Below are 14781 nucleotides of genomic sequence, written 5' to 3'. Positions count from 1 at the left end.
TTAACACAGGGTTTTCCCAAGACATGCTGTGTACCACCAATCTCTTTCACTTCTTAGCTTGCCCAGCCTGCTGGGAGTTAAGCCAGAGCCAGGCCGGTGGGATTTGGCATTTAACATGAGTGCTAATTGTTTGAAAGCCCTGGAATTTTCACTGGTGCTGCAGCCTTGGAAATAAACAGGAGGGAATGCGGGGTGCCGAGTCCGCAGTGTGAGGTGTAGAATGATCCTCCCTCTGTTGTGTATTAGCGGCCTTGTCTATGTGATGTTCTTCACAGCTGTCTATGCCCCGAGATGCCTAGGGCTGGGCAGGTTCTCTCTGCAGGAGGCAGGAGCCAGGGTAGCTTTACATTATATAAACTGCAGAGGGTGGATTATACAGGGCTAATGACTGGCACTTGCCAAAACCCAGGCATCACCCCCCCCCAACCCCTCCTCCTTTTCCAGTGAAAATGCTTTTAGACAGACATCCCCCTGCAAGGCCAGGCAGCTCTCCTCCTTAAAACTTCCCCTGCCCCTTGTCTCAAAACACGCTTCTCAGGCAAGAAGCAGGCAGCCCTTGGGAAATGCAGCCACCTATGGGGAGGAGCAGAGAACTTCCTGCTCGCAGGCTGCTGGTAAGGAGCAGGGGGTGGGCTCCACAGAGGTAGCATAAACCCTGGCTGCTTGGGTGACCAGAGAGGGGGCCAAGGTTCAAGGCATTTCGTGGTGTGCACAGAAGTCTATTGATTTGAGAGGAGCTGCTTGTGGAAGGGGCTCTGGAAGCTGGGAGCTCACAGATAACTGATACAGCTGATCCAAGAGGCGAGGCAGAGGGAGCAGCTGGGGCAGTTTCCCACTCAGCACAAAGCCCTAATTGAGCACTCCACATCCTCCAAGTGCTGGGCAAACATTAGTCACCTGGAGATTGCCCTTGGGAGCGGGAGGGGAAGGAACTGGGAACCTGGGAGCCTCTGAGTCAGCTGTGCTGGAAGGGGAGGGTGTGGCAGGGCCGGGGCAGCCAGCCAGCCAGCACACTGGGCATTCAAGGGTAATCCCTGCACAGACAAGCAGGACCAAGGCTCTATTCTGCAGGCTGCATCTCATTGCAAGGCCTGGCTGAGGCCCGGCGCAGACAGCGGAGGGAGCTGTTGGATTGGGCCTTTAACCCCCCCACCCCTGGTGAGGGTGGGGCAAACTGGCCGTTCACTTCCCACAGCCAGGAGTGGGCTTAAGGGGAAGCGAGATGGCCGCCGCTGGGCACGTCCGGCCTAGACCGGCAAGGCTGCGGTTTCTAAAAGCGGAGCCGTGGGACGCGGCGATTGTCGCTCCTCGTGGGCTCACTCGCCCTGTCTGCCCTGCGTGGTATCTCCCTGCCAGGGGCGGCCCTTCCCAGTCACTCCCCTCCTCCATAGCCACGCACAGCTACAGCCACGGTACAGGCAGACATTTATTTGCCAGGTAACTACAAAGCTTTCCAGCCCCAGCTGGGCAGGCGTAAGGCCTCCCCGCAGCAAGCAGGAGATGGGAGGCAGCAGCAGCATTTGCACCCAGGGCTGGAGACGGGGTGGCATAGGAAGCCTTGCACTCGCCTGGAGTTCCCCCTCCGTGACTGAGGTCAGAGCCGCTGAGAGAGGGTCTCCTGGCAGGGGTGGTGCCGCTGGGCTCTTTCTCCTGCGCACACCCTACTGCTGCAGCCAGGCACGGAGGGCTCCGCTCCCACCTCCTGCAGCCCAGGGAGCCGCTGAAGCAGGCTCAGTGGGGCCAGTGGAGTTCCCTGCCTCTGCCAGACTAGTCCCAGAACTAAACCCTCTCCCCACAGCGGCCCTTCTGCCAGTGCACGAGGGGCTTTTCTTGGCTTAGGTCCACCCCCTTTTCACGCGACACAAGCTGGAATGATGGTGCCGTTTCACACTGCAATCCGTGTGTCCACCAAGGGGGTTACACCGAGACAACCAGCCAGGCTTCGGTTCACACAGGAGCTTATACTAAACAACCTTTCCCACGCAGCGAGGCCTCGGAGAACCTGAGCTCAGCAGTGGGCCCAGACCGTCCATCTTGCCATGCTGGAGAGCGGTTCTGGGCCCGAGGCTCCGCCCCAGGATCCAACCCTGACCTCCAGCCACGTGCGGTGAGTCACCAAGCCCTGGGCTGCTGCCCTAGCGCTCCGACAAATGCCAGGTCTGCCAGTAACTTGGTTGCCAATAATAAGCCTCCCACTTCAACCAGGATCAGAAACACAAAGTAGGCGCTCAGCACCCCCCCATGGCCGTGAAGCCACCGACTCAGCTGGGGCACGCAGCCGCCGAGGGAGATGATACTTTGAGCTGCAACCTCCTCCATGCCGAGGGCTCCGAAGCCACACTGGGAGTTTGTGATGGTGCCGTTCTCCAGGGGATTCAGACAGCAGGAAGCGGGAACGCCGCAGGCTTGCACACCTGGGGAGCTGCAGTTAAAATACCTGCAGGTGAACAAGGAGAATCCGTCAGTCTCTCTGGGGGTGACTCGAGGACCCAAGTGCTTGTGTGCTCACCACTGCAGGAACTGGCATGGCTCACTACGAGCAGAGAATCCTGAGCTGCAGCTTTGGGGTCCATCTCCCATGGCCAGGAAAGGCTGCAGTGGTTCTAGTCTGAGACCCCTCTGCTGAGTGGGCCATGCTGCACGAGGCTCGAATCGGAGCACAGGTCTGGGGCTGGTGGTTGGAACCTGAACGGGAATGTTACCTGCCAGCACCTGTCTCGGGTTGGTTTAATGGTGTCATTTCCTCAGCCCACCCCCACTCCCACCAGGAGATAAAGGCTCCCCACCATACACAAACACACCGGCCAGCCAAGCAATAGAGGGCAGGCCCAGAGCCTTGAGCTTGCACCGGGGATTCCCTGCCCTGCCCTGGAGTTTCATCAGCTTGTTGTAAGAAGAAAAAGCAAAGCAAAGAGCCTCCCTTGCAGGCGAAAGTGGAGAAGTTTGGGGCTCCAGCACTGTAGACCAGCATCTTCCCATAGCCCAATCTCATCAGCTCACTCCTCGTGTGAGAACAACAGCTCTGACAGTGTCTATCCACCCCCCGGCTCTCAGTCCACACGGAGAGCCGCCCTATGGAGGCCAGGCCCACAAGTGCTTTACAAATACCTTGTGGAGATCTATACTCGCACTCAGCAAGTCAGATCACAATACAGAAAGGAGGGGGCACAGATTGTGCCTTGGCTGGTAAATTTCCATGAGCTTTGCAAGGAGCCTCCACAAGATGCAGCATAAGCGAGGCTGAAGGCATATGGCTGTACCACGCCCCTTGCGAGCACTCAGCCTGACATGCTAGGAAGCTGCACAGACAGCTGCAGCATGAGCTTGTAGCCAGGAGCTGAGCCAGTCACTGCTGGCTCTCCTGCTTGCAAAGAGAATTTGGACTAGGAATGCCACAGTGCTTTGCTAGGCTGGATAAATGGACTGCCCAAAGCCGAGATTTTCCACTGCCTCCCAAGTGAGCCAGACAATGTGGCTGTAGCCCAAACCTTTGTACTCACACGTTCATTTTCCAGTCCTGGTAGGACTCCACGCCACAGCATTGCAAGCCCATCTGAATTTCGTCCATGATGAATCTCAGATCTGGGTCATCCTGGTACCTTAGGACAGCCACCAGCATGGTGTTCTGCAGGGAACCCTTGATCTGTTGTCTCAGAGAATACAGTACGAGCCCACCTAGAATCTCCAAGATGACAAAAGTGATGACTCCCCCAATAAAGAACTTCAGCAGGCAGGTGTTTTCATAAAGCGTTCCCATGCAGCCTGCCAGAGAGATGGTGCTGACAGCCAAACCAACCAGGACAAAGAAGAGCATGGGGTCAGAGCCTAGGTGGGCTATACGCTCACTTACCAGGGACTCCTTGTCCAGGAGCCCCCAGATCCCAAAGGCCAAGATCAGCAAACCCAGCACAGAGAACAAGAGGTTCCAGAGGAAGGTCAGGTACTTAATGCAATAGCTGCAGGAATCCAGGTTGTGGCCGGGGGGCAGTAGAAGATCCCATTTTCCTGGGTGCTTCTCAGGCAATCCAGCGTCTGGGTCTCCAGTGGGAAAGAACAGGGGGCCACGGATGTTGGATGAAGAAAGCAGCTTGTCCGGTTTGCGGGTCTGATTGGTGGGAGAGAGAGAGAACAGATCATTTCCTGGCTTAATGAGGAGCAGAAAAGCACAAGCATGTCCTCTCTTCTGGGAAGCTTTGTCCCAGTGGGGCGCTTGGACAAGATTTGGTCTTGGCTAAAGTTTTTCTCTGTTGCACTTAAACTTTATCGCTTTCCCCATCCCTCAAAACTTTTTGTTTTTTTCAGCCTCCCTCATTATGAGCCTTAAGCAGGATTTTAATGCATTGGGTTAAGGCTCGATTCCCCGGCACAACTATTGCTTAAGGAAGCGAACATTTCAAATGGCCTCCATTAGCATGGCAAGCCCTTTGTGGTAGAACGGGGTACAGAAGAGTTGCAAACTGTACCTGGATTTGCCAGTGGAGAGAATGAACGTGCTATGACGTCATAGGAGCAATAGCTAGATCTTCAGCTATTTAATTCCTTCTCATACAAAACTGGCACCCCATTCAGTCAGCACCCAGCTTCCTGAACAGCCTCTCTTCTCGGCTAATCTGCAGCCATTGTGCACGACACTGTGTGAAATGGGTCTGATGCTTCGCTCCAAAGCTCTCAGACACCGACTGCGTTGTGTGTCGGAAGAGTGAGGAGTCTCAGGGCGCAGCAACGCACCTGCAGTGTTGCCAACTCTCAGGATTTTGCCATGATAATTATCGTTTCCTTAAAGCCCCAGCTCCTGGAGTCAAGTGGCGACGTGATGACTCCAGCCTTCATTCTTTAAAGGAAAAGTAAGTTTCTAGCCCTCGTGGCTGTGCAGAAAACTCCCAGGTGTGACACCCCCCCCCCCGGGCACCCGAAGGCTCAGAGAGCAGAAGGCCAATAAATGAACCCCACAGCTATTGTTTTTACTTCCTCTCCTGACTTTAAAACCAATCTCCTGGTTTTTAGTGAGCCTGACTCGCCGATTTTTGAACGTTTGACGTTGGCCGTCCTGCACAGGGCCATCAGCTGCCCCGGTATGGGGTAGTTAGCAAAGATGAGGGGACCAGGGACAAATATCCTGCAAGTTTTATGTTTGGGGGGAGGGTTCCCCAGAAGGAAATGTGTCCAAAGCTGGCCATTCTCTCCAAAGCTGTGAGTGCTCCTGTCTGGGCTCACCACTGTTGCTTGAGCTGGGAGAGCAGGAGCAGGGATCCCTCGCTGCCAGGAGTGAACAAGGAGCCAGGTTCCTTAGCTGCAGCAGAAACTTGTGGGGTGTGCAGGGGAAAAGAGCTTGAACTGAAAAAGAGCAGCTGTGGCAAGAGAGGCTTCAGAGCTCCGAAGAGAGGCTGGTGTTTGCCCAGTGCCTGGCTGTGCGGGGTCCGGGCCAGGACTGGGCTGCAATAGGGCTAACAGAAGAGGTTGTTCCCTGTAGCCTGTTCTCTAGTCACTGCTCTATTACCAGATGGAGGGCAGCGTTTCTTTAGTGGTTGTTCTCCCGGAGCTGCACAAGGTGGTTACTGCCTTATACCTGTTTGTTAATACAAAGCCCATTTTAAAAAGCCAAAGTGGAAGCCGTAGACAGCCCCAGAGGCCTGCGGGTGGCACGGTCTACAGTGGTTTTGCTTTGCCTTGCTGTGATCTTTTGGTTTTACTCCAGCGTAAGTGAGTCATTGCTTACATGTGTGATACTATTTTCCCCAGTCAAACCCAGAGGGATAGGACAGAGCAATACAGTGCTCTGCTTTGTTCCCTTCTGGCCTTCCCTTCCAAGCTCCCACATTTCTCTGGGACGCTCCCTCAGGCCGCCAGGATGGTGGGTCACCTTGTTACCCCCCTGCCTCAGTGCTAAACTGGGGGTCAGCCCCCCAGCCTGTTTGCCCCCCAGACAATCTGCCTGGAAGCTCTGCCCTTAGCATACCCCAGTCCCCGAATGCCTCAGAAGCCTCTCGCTGCAGTGTCCAGCCCCAGCACTGGACACTCACAGTGACCACCAAGGCCGCTGTCCCTGAAGAGACAGCGTACACACAGCCGGATGGCTACAAGGATCCAGGCCTTTGTAATAACATCGCACAGCAATCTAATTATGGTGAAAGCAAATACGTGTTTATGAACAAAGAGCTGAGAGTGACCGTGTCACTTGAATGTCGGGCCCGGACAGTGGAAAGAGAACAGTTACGTGCCCACATATCTAGTCAGGGGACACCATCATAGGGCCTAACCACATCAGCCACACTATCAGAGGCTCGTTCACCTGCACATCCACCAATGTGATATATGCCATCATGTGCCAGCAATGCCCCTCTGCCTTGTACATTGGCCAAACCGGACAGTCTTTACGTAAAAGAATAAATGGACACAAATCAGATGTCAGGAATTATAACATTCAAAAACCAGTTGGAGAACACTTCAGTCTCTCTGGTCACTTGATTACAGACCTAAAAGTTGCAATTCTTCAACAAAAAAACTTCAGAAACAGACTCCAACGAGAGACTGCTGAATTGGAATTAATTTGCAAACTGGACACCATTACATTAGGCTTGAATAAAGACTGGGAGTGGATGTGTCATTACACAAAGCAAAACTATTCCCCCCTCTCCCCCCCCCCTCACTGTTCCTCATATGTTCTTGTCAACTGCAGGAAATGGCCCACCTTGATTATCACTACAAAAGGTGTTTTGGGGTTTGTTTGTTTTTCTTTTTTCTCTCCTGCTGGTAATAGCTCACCTTACCTGATCACTCTGGTTACAGTGTGTATGGTAACACCCATTGTTTCATGTTCTCTGTGTATATAAAATCTCCCCACTGTATTTTCCACTGCATGCATCCGATGAAGTGAGCTGTAGCTCATGAAAGCTTATGCTCAAATGAATGTTAGTTTCTAAGGTGCCACAAGTCCTCCTGTTCTTTAAACTGATTAGTGGTTCCCTTTCTGAGTCAGTCCAGGGAGGCTTCTTCCCAGGATTCCTTCTTGGACTGAGCTGCCAGTTTTCAGTCAGACCAGGATCCAGGCTGCTCTGATTTCCCCAGGCCCTCCAAGGGTTTCCCCAGCAAATGGAGAACAAAATGTTCCTTTGCATCTCCCTATATAGCCCAATGTTTCTTGTCTTTGCTCCCACGGTCAGGATGGCCCCTGGCGTTCACTCTCCAGTCTGCTCTGCCATGTCGGTTTCACAGCCTCTCCCAACCTGACTTAATATGCAAATGGTGCTTCCTTTGCCTGGCAGAACAGCTGTTTGTCCACTCTGCCTTGTTCCAGACTTGAAAACATTATTTCCGTACAGATACACCATTCCCTGTACAGTGTCAGTACAGACAATTCACTATGATGCTATTGACCGGCGTGCCATCAGCTTGCCTTTGATACCTTACATCACTGTTTGGGTAAGCACCATGACAGCAGAGTGTTAGGTATGGCGAGTTTGTCAGGCCTGGTAGGACTTGCTGACAGAGTAGTGAACCACCAATGGGCCTCTGTGTCATGACAACTCACTGGGAAGCCTAGCGGAAGGGTTTGAGTGAGGGACAGATGTTGGGAGGAGGAACCCTTTGCCGCCACCAGAAGAGGGGGTAGGCTTGCTGATTCCATCCCAGGCCCAGCCCAGGTGCTGGAGACAGAAATCTGAACCTAGCCTCATGACGCCACATGGCAAACAAGGCCTCTAGGTCCACTTTAGTTTGCTCAGCCTGATGCCAGACATGATTAGCGTTAGTGGCAAGCACAGGAAGGGAAACACACAGCAGATGGAGAGCAGAACTGGGGGGCGGAGTGGGGGAGGGAGTGAATGACTTTGGGAACACGTTGTAACCTTAGAGATTTAAGCCAGGGCAAGAATCCGGCTCATCAGCACAAGTCAGGAGTGGCTCTTGACTTCAGTGGAGATGCTCCAGATGTGCCCCTCCCTGACACAGAACAGAGCTTAGGATTTTGTCTCCCCTTCCAACCCCCCAAGAAGAACACTGGAGTCTTTTATTTACAGGAGCTCCTAAGACCCCTGAAATCAGTTCCGGGTTTGAAGTTAAGCTGAGTCTCAGAGCATGACCCCACATACTCCAAAGAGAAGCACAAAGCCAGCATGTAACCCAAACCCAGGGTTTACCTCTGGTAACAACGGGCTCCTCTCATCTTCTTCCACCTTCACCTTCCTGAAGGAAAACCGTGCAACAAAGGGGGCGACAAGCCTGAAGAGCTTCCCTCCTGTGCTTGCCAGGCCAGGTCCAGATGTCATCTTGCTGCAGGCGTCCCCTGCTTTAGCAGGCAGAAGGATCCACAAGCAAGGCGTAGTCAGAGCTCGGGGCTGGGCAGGCACTTCAGTCAGGCTCCTATCATGTGAGAAGTCACATTTCATGGCTTAAGTAGCCCCTGCAATTAAAGAGGCCCATGCTGACTTGTGTGCCCTGAGTATACCAGTTCTTGAGCTTCTAACAAGCTGTCTTGCCATATAGCTGTGCATACTTCAAGGTTATTTGGTTAAATGGCTGCAAAAAGAAACAAAGCGACCATGTTAAGGCTGTAACTGGCGGGTAATTACTAAGAACAAGGTTCTCGGGAGATCCCCCACAACATCCTTCCTTGTTGTCATTTGGCTGATTGTAGTTTATTTTATTATTTTGTAATGTCCTTTCTCTAGCTGTGTCCTTCCCCTGGAGGCAATCAGAGCTTTATTACTCCAGCCTGGGGTTTACCTGAAGCAGTTGCAGGTATGCAGTGATGTCAAATTAACTATCCTCAAGGGATAGAAGCAGGCTGAGAGCTGACCCCTGCTCTGACTGCTGTCACTTTCATCCATTTGGCCCTGTGAAAGAAGGTGCTTTGCATTTCTTTAGCGGCCATCGGTAACATTTTCGAAAACACCTAAGGAAATCAGTGGGCCTTGGCCCCCTAAATACCATGAAGGACATGAGCCTATGTGACTTAGGAGCCTCCATCAAATTTCCAAAATGACTTATAAGGAGATTTTCAAAGGCACAAAGAGCAGTTGGGCACCCAACTCTCATTGAAGTTAATTTAGGCACCTCATTCCCTTAGACGCCTTTAAAAATCCCAGCCTTAGGGTCAAATTTTCAAAGGTGCCTGAAAGTGACATAGGAGCCTAAAGCCAGATCTCCCTTAGGAATGATTTGCCAGGGTAGCTGTACCTGCAGCAGCACGGTCCTCCTCTGCGTGCTGCTTTACAGCCACCAAGCTGCATGTTCCAGGCTCCCAGCAACACAAACGCTACTGCTGAAAGTGCAGTTTTGCCACTACAACCGTGCCTACATAAGAGGCTTTTGCCAGCCCAGCTCTGTCAGTCAGGGATCACATCTCTGCCCTGCCCCGCCCTGCCCCACGCAGTAGTCTAGACCTGGCCTTAGTCCCATTTCCAAGTGACTTAGAGCTTATTGCAAGTCAATGGCACTTAGGCCTGGTCTGTTAAAAATTACATCAACTTAGCTACATGGCTCAGGGCTGTAAAAGGAAATTTCACTCCTTGAGTGCCATAGTTAGGTCAACCTAGCCCCGGCGTAGATGCAGCTAGGTTGAAGGAAGGATTCTTCCACTGGCCTAGCTACCACCTCTTGAAGTGGTCTGTTACCTACATAGAAAGAAACCCCCCTTCCACTGAAGTAGGAACATCTAGACTATGGCACGCAGCAGCGTCGTAGGTGTAGCTGTCGCAGCTGTTGTGTAGACATGGGCTAACTCCCTTTTCAGACTGGGAGTGAGGTTCCCAAGTCATGTGGACACCTTTGAAAATGTTACCCTGTATCTAACCTGGCCCAGTCCTGTAGAACAATCCTGGATTGCCCCTTATTATACGCAATTCCTGCTCTCTTCCAGCAGGCCCCTTTGTGCACATGCTAACAGGAGAATTGACGGGTGCTGAATGAACACTTCAGTCCCTTCAGCGGATCGCTACTGGAGGTCCCTGGAGAGGGAGGTGATGACTGACATCCTCCCTGCTTTTCACCTGCTCCCCATCCAGAGCTGAGAATGACAGTTTGCAGCGGGCCGGCCCAGGGCCCCTCCGGTCCAGGACCCAGACTCAGAAGTGGTGACCGCTTTGCTGAGCCAGGACACTGCTGGGCTGCCCCATCAGCACCACTAGGGGTCAGAAGCAGGGATAATTCTCAACAAGCTCCCCACCCATCCTCATATTTATGGCACAGCCCCACTTCTCATGCGCTTGCAGGGGGATGAAAGAAGCCAGAGGTTATGAAGAGCACTGGAATGCAGTAGTGACATAGCATCATGACTTGGTCTCATTACTAGCTGATTTTGTGGCACAAGTGATTTCATCCTGCAGGACGGACTCGAGAAGAATGGCAAGCTCCTGCTTCATTAATGTGAATTACTGACATGGGTAACTGGGCTTCTCTTGAAATGTAGCCAGACTGCAATTTGTGGCAGACGGTTGCTTCTTCAAATAGAAGGCAGGGAGTTAGTTACCCCTCTGGGATCTGCGCTGACTTCTGTCATGCTAAAGGACACAGCTCAGGGCCTAGGTGTGAGAATACAAAGCCCTTGGTATTCCAGGCCCTAAATATTTCAGTAACCACCTCTCACCCAGATCTGTCTACAGTAACTGAAAGGCCCGAGAGTTCACCAGGGCTGTTCCCCTACATACCATGACCCGCCTCACCCCAGAGTTCCTCTTTGTCAAGGAACATGCCTTTTTGAAACATATGTGACCTGAACTAGCCCAAACTTGATGGCTGCTGGACAGGCTGCAAAAGGGCTTAGGGGAAAGGTGGAGGGTATATTCCGGGGGGATGGAGGGCACAGAGGGGACTGTCTTGCTGTTCTGATTTATTGCCTGCCTGATTTAATTCATTATTCGTCTACGATTTGTTTTTTTGGCTGCTGGGTGGGGATCATTTGTGCCTGCAAGACTAATTAATTGCTGGGGCTCTGACAGCCATTTGCCTTGGCATCTCATAAAGTATTCTGTATTTTACATCAGGGTAATAATCAGTACTGCAGACACCAGTGGGTCCGAAGAGCTAAAGAATCATCTCCTTTGCAGCATGAACAGGGCCTGCCCCAGATCTGTTCAGTGTCAAATAACCATTTGAGAGAACCCCCGAAGTCTGGCTGGCTGCCTCCTGCCTTGGGCCTGGCTTTGCCCTCAGCCACAGGATCAGTCAGAACTGAACCCTTCACACTAGGATCATGCCTGGGTGAATGGGGGATAGGAGGATGGGGAGGGACTGCCAGGGGGAAGGGAGGAAAGCATTCTGTGGGGTACCCAGAGAAGTTATGGGACGGACCCGGGGGAGATTCTGTGGAGTACCCAGGGAGGAATTATGGGGCGGGACCAGGGGGGTTCTGTGGGGTACCCAAGGAGGGGTTATGGGACAGACTGGGGGGTTCTGTGGGGTACCCGGGGAGGGGTTATGACGGGGGGTTCTCTGGGGTACCCGGAGGGGTTATGGGTGAGACTGGGGGGATTCTGTGGGGTACCCAGGGAGGGGTTCTGGGGCAGGACCAGGGGGTGTTCTGGGGGGTACCCGGAGGGGTTATGGGGCGGGACTGGGGAGGGTTCTGGGGGGTACCCGGAGGGGTTATGGGGCAGAACTGGGGGGTTCTGTGGGGTATTCGGGGAGGGGCTATGGGGCGGGACCAGAAGGGTTCTGGGGGGTACCCGGAGGGGTTATAGGGTGGGACTGGGGAAGGTTCTGTGGGGTACCCGGGACGGGCTATGGGGTGGGACCGGGCGGGTTCTGTGGGGTACCCGGGGAGGGACTATGGGGCGGGACCGGAAGGGTTCTGGGGGGTACCCGGAGGGGTTATGGGGCGGGACTGGGGAGGGTTCTGTGGGATACTTGGGAAGGGGTTATGAAGGGGTGCGGGGGGGTACCCGGAGGGCCTATGGGGCAGGACCGGGGGGTTCTGTGGAGTACCTGGGACGGGCTATGGGGTGGGATTGGGTGGGTTCTGGGGGGTACCCGGAGGGGTTATGGGGCGGACCGGGGGGGTCCTGTGGAGTACCCGGGACGGGCTATGGGGTGGGATTGGGTGGGTTCTGGGGGGTACCGTGGAGGGACTATGGGGCGGGACCGGAAGGGTTCTGGGGGGTACCCGGAGGGGTTATGGGGCGGACCGGGGGGGTCCTGTGGAGTACCCGGGATGGGCTATGGGGTGGGACCGGGCGGGTTCTGTGGGGTACCCGGGGAGGGACTATGGGGCGGACCGGGGGGGTCCTGTGGAGTACCCGGGACGGGCTATGGGGTGGGACCGCGTGGGTTCTGGGGGGTACCCGGAGGGGTTATGGGGCGGACCGGGGGGTTCTGTGGAGTACCCGGGACGGGCTATGGGGTGGGACCGGGCGGGTTCTGGGGGGTACCGGGGAGGGACTATGGGGCGGGACCGGAAGGGTTCTGGGGGGTACCCGGAGGGGTTATGGGGCGGACCGGGGGGGTCCTGTGGGATACTTGGGAAGGGGTTCTGGGGGGTACCCGGAGGGCCTATGGGGCGGGACTAGGGGGCGATGGGGGAGGATCTGTGGGTGGGTCGCGGCCCCCCGCAGGGAGCCGGGAGCCGGGAACGTTCCTGCCCGGAACCTTGTTGTCGGGGTTGGCGGGCGCGGGGCCGCTGACGCCGGCGCGCGCGGAGCGGGGGCGCTGGAGGCCGGAGCCGGGGGACGAGGCGGCCGCTCGGGAACCGGCCCCGGGAGCAGGCGGGCGAGGCCGGGCGGGGCCGCCAGCGCCATGGCGGAGACGATCGTGAGTCGGGGCCGGGTGGGTGACGCAGCAGGTCGGCCGGGGCCCCGAGACCCCAGCGGCTGGGGCGGGCCCCGGGGCAGCCGGGCGGGGCCCTTCCCCGGGAACCCCCCGCTCCCCGCCGGGCAGGGCCCCCGAACCGGCCCCGCGGCCCGCACCGAACCGGGGAGCGGGGAACCCCGCCGGGCCCGCACCAAATATCCCACCGGAAACAGCTGCCGACCCCGGGACCAGCCCCCCGCCCTGGGCAAGGGGGCTGGAGTCAGCCCAGCTGCTGCTCCCCCGCCCAGGCGGCCGCGCGAGACCCTCACGCCTTCCCAAGGGGCGACTCCCCCCCCCCCCCCCCCAGCGAGAGGGCGACTCCCCCCCCCCAGCGAGAGGGCGACTCCCCCCCCTCCCTCCAGAGCGGTCTTGGCGTTGTTCGAATCACAGACTCTCAGGGCTGGGGGGGACCTCAGGAGCCATCTCGTCCCACCCCCTGCTCGCAGCAGGACCAGCCCCAGCTCAAGCATCCCAGCCGGGGCTTTGTCAAGCCGGGGTTCTCACCATCTTCCCGTTTTCCTCAAGCCTGGCTCTGGCAGACCCTAACAACGTTTTTCACCTTTAGGGCCCATTTGAAGGCTTCTCCGCGCCCCCCTCTGCCCCTCTCCCCCCCCCAGGCTTTTACGTTTTGGGCTGGGGATTGAGATGGAGACGTTGGGGGGGGGGGATTAAAGGGTTGGTTCCATTGGGCTGGGGGAGAAGGACTATATCCACTGGGAACATTAAAATACCTCTTCCCATGAAATGGCTTGCTTGTGTGCCTGGAGCGCTTGATAGGCTTATTAAAAATCACACTAAATGTAACCTCCCTCTTTCCCCCACTAGGTCTCCGTCCGGCATAAACAACAGACATGTTATGTCATAGTCTGTATCTGCACTAGTGAGGGAAACTGCTATGGACAACCATGTGCAAAGGTTGTTCAAAGCACAGTTGTGATTCCAGTGTGGACAGTGCCTAAACCCTTGTGTACTCTGAACGTTTTCTTAAAACACTCCCACCAGTACTGCAGCACTGATTCTAGCCGTGTTGGGAGTACTCATATTGGACCAGCTGCCAGCATGTTTACCACCCTGTTGTCTAATGCAGGTCTAGATGACATTGAGATGAAAATACTGATGTCTAGGAGTGGCAGTGGGAGAATTCCCCAAGTCAGAGACCCCTTTGGATGGGGGCAGAACCAAGTTAAAACTCTGTTTGAAAGCCACCTTCTGGCTTTAGCCAAAATTTAGGCTAGAATGCTGTTTTTCAAATGCAGTTTGGCTTCATCCGCATGAGTTGATCATCCATGCTAGAAACTGGTTTAACTGGAACTGCATATAAACACAGTTCCTTTACTCTTTGTAAAGGTTTATCTCTATAGGCCTGTAATTTGCCAGTTGTTAGGTTGCTAAATCAATTGATCTCGTTTGTTGCATGCGGATGCCCAGTCTGTCCTTGTCCTCTAGTGTGTTCTTCCCTGTTAGTTATCCTCTTGCCAATGGAGAGAGACCTGGGTATAGAAACTGACAAAACAAAAAAGTTTTTGAAAATGTTTGGAAAAATTCTGGAACCTTGCAACAAAACAGGGTTTGTATTTAATGTTTTTTTCTAAAGCCTCCAGGCAAGCCCTGCTGTTGAAAACAGAGCGTATCCATTGACTTCCCAAATCACAAGCATCTACACTACTCTTGTAGGCAAGACTTTGGCCAACAGTGACATCATCCAGGAAATAGATCCTATTAGGCCTCGTGTGTGTGTTCTTGGGGGCATCTTTGGTGAGGCAGCAACTGGCAGCTGTCTTCCTCTCAACATCTGGATGTTACAGATATTGCCTTCCTTTTAGCATTTTCTTGGCTCACCTGAGCAGCAGAAAACATCTTTTTTTTTTAACTGAGTTATGGCAAAGTATTCCTTTTTCTCGCCCCAACACTTCATGTTAGTTACTGTGACATTGATGCGGGAGATCTTGTTTGAAACACTGTCCTGAACTGAACGCACCAAAGTAAGATACACAGCTGATT

General features: G+C 54.4%; 2 protein-coding genes across 4 annotated transcripts in view; one reads left to right on the top strand and one right to left on the bottom strand.

The window, feature by feature from the left end:
- Window positions 1-1440: 1440 nt before the first annotated feature.
- TSPAN10 (tetraspanin 10) lies at window positions 1441-13043 on the bottom strand. 3 transcript variants are annotated; one of them, XM_073312051.1, is made up of 4 exons: window positions 12945-13043; window positions 8136-8514; window positions 3501-4105; window positions 1441-2437 (listed from the first exon to the last, which is right to left on the bottom strand). In XM_073312051.1, exons 2-4 carry the CDS (start codon window positions 8382-8384, stop codon window positions 2113-2115), a joined length of 1179 nt encoding a protein of 392 aa, XP_073168152.1. In that variant the 5' UTR covers window positions 8385-8514; window positions 12945-13043; the 3' UTR covers window positions 1441-2112. The 3 variants fall into 3 exon arrangements, with proteins under 3 accessions (XP_073168152.1, XP_073168150.1, XP_073168151.1); XM_073312049.1 differs by having other exon boundaries at window positions 8136-8398; XM_073312050.1 differs by lacking the exon at window positions 12945-13043 and adding an exon at window positions 12580-12750 and having other exon boundaries at window positions 8136-8398.
- NPLOC4 (NPL4 homolog, ubiquitin recognition factor) overlaps window positions 12595-14781 on the top strand; it is a 42233-nt gene continuing 40046 nt past the window's right edge. The window contains exon 1 of the mRNA XM_073312048.1: window positions 12595-12741. Within this exon, the coding sequence (XP_073168149.1) occupies window positions 12727-12741 (15 nt within the window). The 5' untranslated portion in view covers window positions 12595-12726. The remainder of the gene's footprint in view (window positions 12742-14781) is intronic.

The sequence above is a fragment of the Lepidochelys kempii genome, chromosome 14, assembly GCF_965140265.1.
Source record: "Lepidochelys kempii isolate rLepKem1 chromosome 14, rLepKem1.hap2, whole genome shotgun sequence".
In the NCBI taxonomy this organism is placed as follows: Eukaryota; Metazoa; Chordata; order Testudines; family Cheloniidae; genus Lepidochelys; species Lepidochelys kempii.
Note: the sequence above shows the minus strand (reverse complement) of the source record. Positions and strands in the feature narration are given on the sequence as shown.

Coding starts and splice junctions, on each gene's coding strand:
- TSPAN10 (XM_073312051.1), bottom strand. CDS start 8,384: ATGAAATGTGACTTCTCACATGATAGGAGCCTGACTGAAGTGCCTGCC. Junction 4,106..8,135: donor GGAGCCCGTTGTTACCAGAG/GTAAACCCTGGG, acceptor CCCACCAATCAG/ACCCGCAAACCGGACAAGCT. Junction 2,438..3,500: donor CAGGACTGGAAAATGAACGT/GTGAGTACAAAG, acceptor GTTCACCTGCAG/GTATTTTAACTGCAGCTCCC.